We start from the raw sequence: 13,657 nt of genomic DNA, 5'->3' as shown, positions 1-13,657 counted from the left end.
TACCATCGATTGTTGTATATGCTATAAAAAACATTAAACTTGACCTTGAAAATGATTTACTAACACCCATTGCCTATCTTAGGGTCAAACTCAAAGCAAAGAATGCACACACAATCAATGCTCTAATTGACGAGGGAGCTTAATGTCATTACATACAATAATTGGACCCATCTTGGGCAACCTTCACTTATCCCTAGTACAGCAAAAGTGAATACATATAAAGGCACTCCTTACATATTGTTAGAGTGATGTTGACTATTGCCATCTTCTATGTGTTACTTAATACAAAAGGAGTTGGAAATGGGTAGACTACTTAAACAATAAACCAAGTGTATGGTCGATTATGAAATGCAACACATTCACTTGGAGCTATCCAATGTGAAACTCATTGCAACTTTTAGTAAGGGTATACTTGCTTCTTTAGAGAAAACAATATCACCAACATCCACAAATTCACCTAGCTTGACCTTTAAGAGGGGAGTAACACTCTTCTTAACCAATTACTCCAAGCACGAGCCGATCAAAGCAAGCTAGTGAGCAAGATAGCTAAACCAAGAACGATCGACAAAAAATGGATTCCCAAGGTAGAACACCAAAATAGAGAGGTCCAACCTCGTGATAACCCATCATGAAAGTTTGCTCCCTGCCAAGCCAAAAAATGTATCAACATTGCAACCATAACCGAGCAAGAACCAAGCTAGATGGGTCCCTAAAGTCTTGAAAACAAACAAGAGGGGAGAGAGGTGAAGAATCCAAGAGCACACACACACAAAAGCAATGGAGACTTAGAGAATACAGAGAGATAGGGATGAAATCATCATCTTCTTCTTTCTCTTTCTTCCACACAAAAGAACTAAGTCTACAACAAGATAAAACACTAAGATCAAGTGCCACAATGTATGTACACGAGATTCACTAAGTGTGAGCTCACTATAATTAAGGAAAGAAGAGGTGGCACAATAAATGTGCCATTACTAAGGGCAGACTACGTGGGTGTAGTCAAGCTATAGAATCATTGGTGTATCCTCATGTCGGTCACCTAACATGCCAATGAGTAATATCCTACCACATCACCAAGACACATAGTGGATGCCAAATCATGTAGAGCTCGACATCTCAACACTTCCCCTTGAGCTTAGCATGAGCTCGTGAACTCCAAGCATAAGCCTGAAGCATTGAAGGGTCTTAGCTCCCAAGGCCTTGGTGAAAATATTAGCAGCTCGATCCTCTGTGGAGACATAAACCAAGTCAATATCACTTGCTAAAACCCACTCATCATCATGAATGAAATGGTAATGGGCCTCTATGTGTTTGGTCTGCACATGATACACTGGGTTCTTAGCCAATTGAATGCTACTAAGGTTATCACAATAAATGATAACCTTCTTATCCATCTACATCCCCAAATCACTAAGTAGCTTGCATAACCAAGCTACTTCACATGCTACAATTGCAACAACTTTGTACTCTTCCTCTACAGTAGACAAGGCAATTGTCGGCTATTTCTTGTTGTTCCAAGTAATAACATCACTGCCAAAGGAAAACATAAAACCACATGTAGACCTCCTGTTTGAAATACTGCTAGCCCAATCTGCATCTATGTAACCATGCAAATCCAATGGTATACTTGCACCATAGAGTAAGGCATAATCCAATGTGGCTTGACATAGTGCAATGTTAGCTATATTGCATCCAAATGTCGCTTTCGTGGAAGTTGCATAAACTAACTCTCCAAACTAATTGTGTAGTTTAGGCCTAGCCTAGTGATTGCCAAATAGTTAAGGCTGCCCACAATCTTTCGATACATAGTGACATCCTCAATCAAGTCACCCTCATGTGCACTAAGCTTAGTATTAACATCCAAAGATATAGAAACAAACTTGCAATCAACCATACCATATATCTTCAACATATCCAATGCATACTATCTTTGGGACAACCATATACTCCTTATTGAGCAACTTCAAGATGATTAGTTCACAAGTCTACATTTTATTCTCCTCATCCCTTGACCTCTCTTGAAATTTAAACTGCTCTTGACCTTTAGGAAGGCCTATAAGATGCTATCGTAACTGGTTTTGGTCTGTAGCTTGAACAATTTGCCATCCAAAAACTCCATTTCGTGCACTTCAGGGTTGCTCCTCATGATACCCTTGAATGATATTGTCCACATCTATTTTAAACACTCGAACCACTAAAGGATTTTCTTGAAGAAAGAACTCCTCCTCATCACCCTCTACATGATCCACCAAAATAATTGCTCGTGCATACACATCCTCAAGAATAACCTCTTGACTTGGAATATGAGAAAATTCTAATTGAGTACGCAAATCAACGATTTCATTATCCTTTTGTAAAAAAACTTTCTCAAGTGCATTAATAACCCCAAAACAATGTGAAACTTACAATTTCATTGCATTCTTGACATGAGAAACCTCTCTTTGAAGCAAAGCTTTCTCTTCTTGAAGTTGATTTTGATAATAGACAAAGCCTCAACTACTACAATTTCTTATGCATTCCTTTCCTTTTCCAACTCATAAGAAAGCCATTGAACCATCTTAGTTGAAGATCGATCCATATAGCATATCCATTGCATAATCTTCAAGAAAACCAAACCAACTAAGTGATTTTTGTAATTCTTGTCATTCAACCTGCTGATGTAAACCTGAACATTACTAAAAGCTAATCATTTGTTGTCTTGAAACTTGCTATCATGAAAACTGCTCATACAAGCAAATATCTTGAAAGTTTGCAATAGTATAAACTTGCTAAATTCCTTCAAGCTAAGCAATATAATGTCTTGAAATAATATTCAACATGTTGGAAATATAGGTACCTTGAAAAACTACATCTGAAAATGATGCTTTTTGCACTACATGGAATGGCATATCAAGTAGTTGCAAAGTCTCTTCACTAAAATCTGACTTCCTTGTTGCATTATCCTTCTCAAAGCCAGTAAGAGAACCAAGAAAATCATCCATAATAGCACCTTCATTGAGAAAAGCATAATCCTCATGCTTTCATCCATGATAATATCATCTTCTTGAACACAAAACCGATCTTCTCAATCACCAAACTAATCAACCTTCTTGATGATAACTTCATTACTTCTTCCTTCTTCAGTAAAACTAATTAGAGATTGATTATGATAGTTTGCAAGAGACCAACATATGGAAAATATCTTCAAGTTATCGATGCAAGGTGTGTAATGCTCTAGTCTCCCATTAGTAAGCTCCCTTGTTGGGTTTGGGGCATTGGAGGATCCTTGGCTGCTTTAGCTCTTGTCCTCTCTCACTCCCTCATTCTCAATCCTTTGCAAAATCACAAGTAAAGAGTAGCAATCATCATCATCACTTGAACTTGAATCCAAATCAAAAACCAGAACATCTTCATATTTCTCCTTGATCTTCTCAACTACTCTAACTAATCTCTGAACATGCTTCAAACTGGAGCAAGATTAAACTTTGTGGCCTTTATGGTCATCATGCCACTCATAAGCATCATCAAGTACATTCTCAAAAGAACTCAAATTTTCGCATGCTCTATCCGTCCTTGAACCTACACCTTTCTTTGCTTTGTTGAAGAAAGATTCTTACGGATACTATTGAACTCATAAATATATTGACAACATCTTGAGGTATGTCTATGATCAAAGCCGACTTTGCATCTCTTTTGCTTCTTCTTAGATTTACCTATGATGAAACATGCCAGCAATTTGCAAATGACCTACTTTTCTTTCAATCAATGTCCTAACTTTTGCAATGATGAAGTAGTAGGTTTTTAGCCTATGTTCCTGAAATTTATGTAGTTCAAGCTACTTGAAAACTGTATTGCAAGTATTGCCTGAAAACTCTTATATTGATCAAATTTCTCTATCTTATCAAGTCATCTCTAATAGATCTTTGAAAATTCACGCTACTTCTGCCATTTCTATAGCTCCTAACACTTTTGCACTTCAAGTTATACCAATCATTCCTCATTATTACATTTTCTTAAAGTTGTTTATGATCTCCTTCTTTACTGGTAGCACATTTCGTATTCTTTTCCAGCATCTCCTAAACATCTAAATTATATGAATCTACTTGAATTACATGAATTTGCCCAAAGTGTAGGAAACTACCCGAGTTGTAGGAATATGCTTGAACTGCAAGATTTGCTTGAGTTGTAGGAAAGTCTCTAAATTGAAGGAATCTGCTTGAGTGCATGTCTACCATGAAACTGCCTGAATCTCTATTTACTCTAAAATAGCATTTCTCTCATCATCTCCAGTTTCCTCTCAATAGACTGTACCCTCTTTTGCTACTCTTGTATCTTCTTCTACTGACATTTCAATTTGAAGAAGACACCCGAAGACTTGAAATTAGGGCTATGTTTTGAAACTCCCAAAATGAACCCTTGAAACTACTAGTTGTCTCATATCAGAAATTTCAACGGAACCAGATTACTTTGAACCCACATCATTGAGAAATCTTGAATAGATTCAGATCTTCAGGCTATTGACTAAAACCATTGCAATACTACATTGTTGCCATTGCATGAATCTTGAAATCAAAGCATCTGAATAGAACTTACAGTAAGAACTTCAAGAAGGAAGATGAAACTTGAATAGTCTTACTTATAGACATGACTACAATCTTTGAATAGTTTTGAATTCTCTATTGCACCCAATCTTTAGATATTATAATCATGTGCCTTCACATGCTACTCTTGCAAATTTCTTCTTTCCAGGCCCGATGCCTAAATCATGAGAGTTATGCCCATGAAACTTGCAAGATCGCCAAAGTGTTATGACCTCTCAAGTCCACAATAGAAACGCTAGAAACACCAACCTGCTTGAAATATACCTATTTCTATAGACAACTTCCTAAATCAATTTACAACATATTAAACATGTAATATTCATGAACAAGGCATAGACATAAAATACATATTAAAGTCATCCATAAAACAACACTCTCGTGAAAAATATCAGTCATATTACTATCACCATGACCATTGTTAAATGAATAACTTAACATAGACAGCATTAGTTTTTAGGAGACCAAGATAAAATCAAAGAGCCAAACATATGCGACCCGGTATGGGCGTTGCCTTGAATATTTTTGCATTTTCAATGATCAAGGATATGAAAAGATACAACTGCTAATGCTTAGGATAAGCACCATCCTTTCAAGTAAAACCACATGACATCCAAGGTCACTTTAGATATGCTAATCCCATGAACCTACATGCATACAAGTACTTAAATAGAAAGTATTAAGGTAAATGATGCAATTTGAGCCCTAATTCACACTATTAGATATGGTATATGTGTCAAAATCATGGCTCATTTGTGCAATGTTGCTTGGAGAGAGTGTTCAAGGTTAGGATTCTTGCTTATAACTTCATGTTTTTCTTTCGAGAGTGTTGTATCTTGCTCACACCAAGTGTGATCCAAGTGAGATAAGCAAGTGTTCCTATGTGGCCTAGTTGTTCTTGATGTGGCCAACAAGGCCATTTAAAGCCTTAAGGTCTCTATTTTCCTATTTTTGGGTATGGGGTTATCTTGTTTGTTGAATGTTCTTGGCCTATGTGTTTGTTTGACTGAGTCTAATTTCTTTAAGTTTTTCTTAATTTATGAGGCATGATTCTTGATTTTCTTGCCTTCTAGTCAACCCCATAGGGATTTCTATAATCTTGGCTTGCCTTTCCCTTACTTGTTTTTTATGGTGTATAAGACTCTCATTTTGGCTATATATGTTTTAATGTGGTTTTGTAGTTCTCACTAGTGATTTGCAAGCTAGTCCTTATTTCTCTTATATGTTTTGTTAATTATGACTATATGTTGTTTTATCAATTTATGTTTCTTTTCAACCTCTTTGTTAAATGGGTTATCTTACAATATTAGAAATGTGAGCGCTTCTTTTTCCAAAATATTATGATGCGTGATTGTGTGCACAAACATGATCATAATTACGTGCCCTAAGTGCAAATGGTACTCAACCAAGCTTTTCACTTTCCAATCAGTAGTGTTGTGCACAAACAACTTTTTAGTACAATGCATCATGGTCTCTTTCTTCAATTCTAAGCACAATGTTCTCTTAATTCAACATGGTCTCCTTGGCTCCTTTAGTCGTCGCAAATGGGTGGATCTTAGATACAATGCAAGTTCCTTGAGGTGTAGTATAGCTTGTCAAGCTAATGGGGCATGATTAAGTGCAATGTCAAGGATGTAAATGTGGCTTAGGTTTTTGTGGCTATGGATTGGTTGTGTGCTATGATATGTGACTAAATGTGAGATGAATAGGCTCCAAGGTATCCAAGGCACTATGGCTCCAAGCAAGGCTCATTAACAAAGTCATGGGATTCATACGCAAGTTTACTTGCAAGAAGGTTCTAGTCCTTGCTACAGTTCCTTCTACACCCAATATTATGACTCCATTAGGACTACCATTCTCAAAGACCTACAGGAAGACACAAGTCAGCCTGTTCGCCCTCATATCCACGGCATTATGGCTCCAAGCAAGGCTCTTTAACAAAGTCATGGGGTTCATATGCAAGTTCAATTGCAAGAAGGCTCTCGTTCTTGCTAGAGTTCCTTCTGCGCGCCCAATAATATGACTCCACTAGGACTTCTATGCTCAAAGATCTGCAAGAAGACACAAGTTGACTTGTTTTCCCTCAAGTTATGGATGCTCCTAGGGATATGTAACTCTATATTTAAGTGAGGATGCATTATGCATTTGTGAGTTCCACCCCTTAGATTTGATCAACTTGTTATAGGTCTTCTCCTATGTATAGAAGTAGTGGTGTGGAGCTTCTATGAGATGCTACACAATGTGTCCAGTCCTACTTCCTAGGATGCAAATGTAAGGTCACTAGGTCTTTTTGTTGTTTTTGCCCTAATGTCGTAAATGTGCAAATCTCTAAGATAGCTTGTGAAAATCCTAGTTTTTCCCACCTTGAATTGTCCAATGGAACACTAATGAATCTTCAAAGAATCTTTTTGATGTAAGGTACCCCTAGACCAACCCTAAGCCTCAATATTGATTGTGGCTCTAGCTAGTTGAATAGCTCTAGGTTGGTGCAAGCAAGTTCAAACTTTCAAGGGTCTAGGCATAAAATTGGGGTTTGATGGTCATTCTTGAGTAATCAAGATTGGGTTTCTTCCCACAATATTGGAGAGTAGGTATAAACTCAACTCGTGCAATGCTTAAGAAATTTTTTTGGGAGTTCTTTTGATCACTAGTTGAAGGAGGCCAAGGCCGAGGGCCTTGGAGGTGGGCTAAGGTTTGAGGGTCAAGGGCCAAGTGGATGAGGCCTAGGACTAAGAGCACAAGTAGATAAGGTTGAGTGAAGGTGGAGTGAGGCTAAGGGTCAAGTGGATGAGACTAAGTGAAGTTGAGTTGAAGCCAAGGGACAAGGACTAAGTGGATGAGGTTGAGTGAAGGTGAGTGCCAAGGGTTGATTGGACGAGGCCAAGTGAAGGTGGGTGCTAAAGGGCCAAATGAAGGTGGGTGTTGAGGGCCAACTTGAGAATGTTGAGTGCAAGTGGTTTGAAGCAAAGGGCCAAGTGGATGATGCTAAGTGAAGGTGGGCCGAGGCCAAGGGCTAGTTGGAAGTGGATTGAGGGCTGAGTGGATAAGGTTGAGTGAAGGTGAGCTGAGGACCAAGGGTCAAGTGGATGAGACCAAGTGAAGGTGGGTTGAGGTCAAGCGCTAGTTGGAGGTGGGCTAAGGCTCCAGGTCAAGTGGACAGGTTGAGTAAAGGTGGCTCCAAGCTATGAGAGCTAAGGGTTGAGGGTCAAGTGGACAATTGAACCGAGTGAAGGTGACCCGAGGTTGAGAGCTAAGGGTTGAGGGTTGAGTGGATGAGGCCAAGTGAAGGTGGGCCAAGGGCCAAATGGATGAGGTTGAGTCAAAGTGGACAAAGGGCTAAGGGACGAATGGACAAGGCTAAGTGAAGGTGGGCTGAGGCTAAGGGCTACGGGTTGAGACTTGAGTGGATGAGGCCAAGCTGGGTTAAGGTGAAGGTTCAATTTGATAAGGTCAAGTAAAGGCGGATCAGGTTGAGGATTTAGGACGGAGTGTCAAGGATCAAGTGGACAAGGCCTGGTGGGCCAAGGCTGAGGATTGAGGGTTGAGGATCGAGTGGATGAGAACACGTGCAAGGAATATTTTAAATTATGATTATTAATAATGACCAACTTGATTTAACCTAATGGAGAGAAACTTCTCTTTTTCTCTCATGCCTTTTGTTGGCATGCAACATTCCAACGTCTTTCTTCTCCTTCTCTTCTTCCTTTTCTTTTCATTGATAATGGTAGCAACAACTATTCCTACCTTCTTTCTCTCTTCCCTTCCACTTTCCCATAGGATGCATAAATAGAGGCCATAAAGTTTTTTAAATAATTTTTTTATTTCATAGTAATGCTTCAAAGGTTCCTAAATCCTGCTCCATACATGAAAATTCATTCCAAATCTTCAAACATCTAATCAACCTTGTCTTGCTCCCTATATTCTATGTGTGAATACCTAATTTCAAAGTTCATGTATCTATTTCATTTTGGAGCCCGAACTCCTATTCCATTTTGAATCCCGCGCTCCTATCTTGTCACACTGTGGATATAATGTATCATGTAATGGTCGATTTCCTAAAGTCCTAACAATGGAACCAAAATGTCAGTGGAGCATTTCCAAACTTGATGCCAAACTTGACAAAATGCTTATTGCTTCAAGTGTTTTGAATAAACATTATACTCTCACAAATGCCATAGTGAACTTACTAATTTACCTCTTCATTGTAATCTATCCACAAAGGCTTGTCGATGGCTCCATGATTCAAGTGATGTTCACATGTGCACTCCACCTCTATAGATCTAATTGCTCCAAGATTACTCCACAAAAAGAGGAGGAAGAAGAAGAATGAAGAGATGAAGAGCTTTGCACATTAGTCCCTCACCCTTCCTCATACACACATACACAAACATACACTCTCTCCCTCTCTCATTTTCCACACGAGTAAGAAGACAGAAGTAAGAAGTAAGAGAAAGCTCTCTAAGAGCGTATACCACAAGAATGATCTTATCCATTCACTTTCCAACTTTTATACATATGGCTTTGAGTTTTGGCTTCCACTTAATTTAGGCATCCATCCCTCCTTTTTAGTTATTGGTTGCTCTTTCCTACTTTATGCACATATATTTAGATTATATCAATTTCTTTGAAAGTGAATAGAAGCTAGTGCCTATGTCCTTGCTAAGCTATGGGTATTTCTTTCTAATAGAAAATATTATAACTCACACGGGTGCTAAGCCCAACTCTCAAATATTATTACTAATAATTATATGATTGTGGACATTAACTGGAAATTATTATATTCTACACTATAAATGATTGAAAGGATATCTTTGGCACCTTATGTATTGCCAAATTCATGATTTTATTTGGCTTTTTTCCTCCTTGCAGTACTCATCGTTGCTGATTCTACCACTTGTTGTTAGCAACAACCATTATGCAATTCGTTGGATGGCTCATACCCACAAAGTGAAGATTTAAAAAAATAAAATATCCATCCTTAAAATAATGCATTGGCTTTGTGTTTCAATCGGTGTAAAAGTTGATGAGCTTTTGCTTCTCAATGGAAGTTGTTATACTTTCTCAGTTCATGGATCAATAAATCATCAAATAGATTCCTTGCTACTAAGTGTAAATGACTAGCACATGCCAAAGTTTACACAACTTTATGTTTAGGACACTAAACACAAGTGATCAAATCACACGAGAGTTTTACTTGCGCTTTTGCTAGACTTAATAAAAGAGCTTCAATAGATGATGCATAATCACAATGATAATGCACAAGCCTTTAGAGCAATGGGTGCAAACTTGCAAACGAATCCATTTGTAAATATAAGGCTGATTATTTTTTAGAATCAGTAGGCTAGAAAATGTTCATTTTTAATTGTAAGTAAGATTGCTGTAATCGTATGTGGACAAGGTAATGATGACACTACTTGAACATCATAATATCACCTAACAACAGTTATTCTCTTTCCAAATGGAGAGGATGGATTATAGATGATATTATAGAGTTCCTTATATTTTCGTGGGTCTTCATATTAATACTAACAATCTTACAAATAAAGATTATGTCACTCAAATGTAGTATTATGCATTTTGATTTCAAGTTCATGATGATACTAATACATGTCTTTTTCATGATGGCCAATTGCTACAACAATACATTTATTAATGCTTATTATAGCATGAGCAATGTGGATCACCTTGGTATTATCATAATCAAGCAACTTTGCAAATCGAAATGTATATGGACTTGACAGACATGGTCAATGCATTAGATACAACTATTAATGATATAAGTGGAGTTGTGTGGGCAAAAGAATAGTGTTGCTTCTTTTATAAGGTGGACTAAGATTCATATACCAACTATATCAATATGTTATGGTAATGGTGTACAACAAAGGGAAACCTAATTTATCTATCACCATAACACGTAATCCTAAGTGATAAAAATTTATGAATGCTTTATTACCTAGACTTTCTGCATATAATTGACTGCATTTAATTGCATGAGTTTTCCATGAGAAACACAAGGATATGATGCAATCGATAGTCGAGAATGAGTTGTTTGGCAAGGTTGCTAGATATATATCCATTATTAAGTTTCAAAAGAGGTGCTTACCTTATTTTTTCACACTCATGATACTAGAGCCACATTTTAAGCCCTTGGATCCATGTCACACTGATTTTGATGGATAAAAATTTTCATCTTTGTTTCAAATTGTCACTATATGTAACATGGATGGTCTATGTGGGGTGTTTAATGGAAGAAGTCCTTGCATGAGTGATGGCCTATGCACAAAAGGGCACCCAAAAAAGTTTATGCATTCAACTATAATTGATAATATTGATTATTGTCTATAGAGATGTCATGATGATGGGAAAAAGCATAATGCTAAGAGTAACATCTTAGATAAATGATGGGTAGTGCCTTACAATCCTTACTTAAGTTCTAACTATAATGCTCATATAAATGTAGAGGTATGCTCAACAATTGTAGCTCTCAAATATTTATAAAAGTAGATATATAAGGGCCATGATTAGATGACTGTTAGATTTACAACTATGTATGGTTCCACATCCAATGTGCAAAATATTGATGAGATTAAGTGCTATTTGGATACAGGATATATTTTTGCCTTTGAAGCACATTGACAAATATTTGAATATAAACTTCATGAGACGAGAAACTTGATATTCAACGATTACAAATACATTTATCTAAAGAGAATATTGGTGCATTTTGTGTTTGGGATAACATTTACGATGTGTTAGAGAGTGAAAATAGTCAAAAGACAACTCTCATAGAGTGGTTTGCTTGCAAAACTGTTTACATCTTGAGGCTAACACAAATTTGTATCAAGACTTTCCAATGTATCAGGTTTGGAATGCATTAAAAACAATGTGGACAAAGATAAAGCAATGAAATACATGTGGCTAGATACATTTTGTCACTCCAACATATGGAACTTTCATTGAATGGAGTGAGTTGATCCCTTGACTAAATTATTACTCCACTTCTATTGGATTCGCACTCTCGTCTTGGTTGGGGGTTAATCCTTGGGTGTCATACTTGTGTCTTAGTTGTGACAGTGGTGCAATGCTAGATAATAACTCTAGGGTGCTCATGTTGTAAGAAACATTGGGTCCTTATCTAGCAACTTGAGCTTCTTGCACCCACTTCTTGACCTATGTAAACAAACAAGCAAAGATAATAAACTTGATGGTTAAATTGTCAAACTTATTTTCTTTGCTTATTTGTTTTAAGTTTATTACTAAACACAAATTCTTTTTTCCGTATAGAAATTAACTACTATGGATATATTCGATGCTACTGTGTTATACCATTGATTATCATATATAGCAGTTGCACATAGGTCTCAGTTGATCGGATAAACTAAGAGTTCCAAGTTTTATCATGTTTTATTACCTCACACCAATCTAACACAATAAGTTATAACTATTATTTCTAATATTCTTTCTCATTTTAGGTGAAGTAAACAATGTTGAGAGGCCGTGTCTTACAAAACCTTTTGGGAGGGGATGCAGCATAACATCACATCAACATGTTTTGGAACTTACACCCACTTTGAATAATTTTAAAAGGAAGAGGAAGATATCATTTCAAAGATTGATTTTGGACAATGAATCTTACTCAAACATGTATACTTTTTTCTTCATTTATATTTTTCTATGGTTGGAATACTAGTCATATATAAAAATCATTTTTTCTTCATTCATCTTATTGAATGGTTGATACATGAAAATTATATTATACCAAAATATATTTATGGTGCTTAATATCACTATATGTGGAGATATTTTTAATACTCCCAAGCCTATGTGGCACAATGAAGAGAATCTTTTTTTTGGAGATATATATATATATATATATATATATATATATATATATATATATATATATATATATATATATATATATATATATATATATATATATATATATATATATATAAATTAGACTTATGAAATGATACAATATTTTAATAGATGAACATGTGCATGCAATGTGTTGTATACTCTAAAAATATCCACAAATACATATACGCTATAAAAAAGAGTTGAGTTTTTTTTTTAAAATTGACCATATGGGATGAGATAATAATTAATCATTTTAATGGTTGAGCATGTTCATATCCATACTCTAAAACCAAAAAAATGCACATAGACTACTAAAAACACATAAATAATATATGCACATATACACATGTACATGTGCACATATATGTGCAAATACATACACACATGTATGCATATATATGCACATGTAAGTCTATATGTATACGTGCTCATATACATGTAATATATATGAGAGAGAGAGAGAGAGAGAGAGAGAGAGAGAGAGAGAGAGAGAAGAAGAAGAAGAAGAAGAAGAAGAAGAGAGTCATGAGAGAGGAAAAGAAAGGAGAGATAAGAGAAAGAAAAAGAAGAGAGGAGAGTACACATACTTAGAACACTATACAAGTGGAGAGAGAGAAAGAGCTGAGAAGAGAATTAATATACATTTATAAAATATGTACTTACAAAGATGCATACACACATCCGGTCACAAATATATACATGTACACATATATGCATATATATGAGATGAAGAAAGATGAGAGACATGAGGAAGAAAAAGAAAGGAGAGAATAAAAATGATGAGAGCAAGAGAGAGGACATACATTTATGAGGCTACACTAATAGTCGCACACATATTAAGTATGTTTATATAGACATGTATACTACACACAGAGAGCATAAAAGATACAAGAAGAGGAAAAAAAGAAAAAGAATGTGTGTGTGTGTGTGAGAGAGAGAGAGATCCATTCATACACACTCACACATATACATACACATACACATACACATGTATGTGAGTAAAAGCTTTCAAAGGTTAGATTATGTTTCTTATTATATCAACCTTTCTGGAAGATGGCATTGAGGGGAGGCTTTCATACGCTGCCCTGCTGAAAGGCCCAGCAGTTTCAAAATCCAAATCATCCGAGGCGGTCAGGTCATGGCAAACCCTCGTTTCGTCCTCTGGATGGTGGCCGTCGCTTGTGCCAGCGTCTCCATCGCTTCCTCCTCCGCATCTG

At 36.4% G+C, this 13,657-nt stretch overlaps 1 protein-coding gene across 1 annotated transcript in view; it reads left to right on the top strand.

Moving 5' to 3' along the window:
- The first annotated feature begins 13,471 nt into the window (after positions 1–13,471).
- The window catches only part of LOC148022991 (Nucleoside diphosphate kinase family protein), a 40,979-nt gene continuing 40,793 nt past the window's right edge, over positions 13,472–13,657 (top strand). The window contains exon 1 of the mRNA XM_087695950.1: positions 13,472–13,657. Coding sequence (XP_087552076.1) covers positions 13,579–13,657 — 79 coding nt within the window. The 5' untranslated portion in view covers positions 13,472–13,578.

The sequence above is a fragment of the Lygodium microphyllum genome, chromosome 16 (genome assembly GCF_053477565.2).
Source record: "Lygodium microphyllum isolate KBCC chromosome 16, Lygodium_microphyllum_v1.1.10, whole genome shotgun sequence".
Lineage (NCBI taxonomy): Eukaryota > Viridiplantae > Streptophyta > Polypodiopsida > Schizaeales > Lygodiaceae > Lygodium > Lygodium microphyllum.
This window is presented reverse-complemented; position numbering and strand designations above follow the sequence as displayed.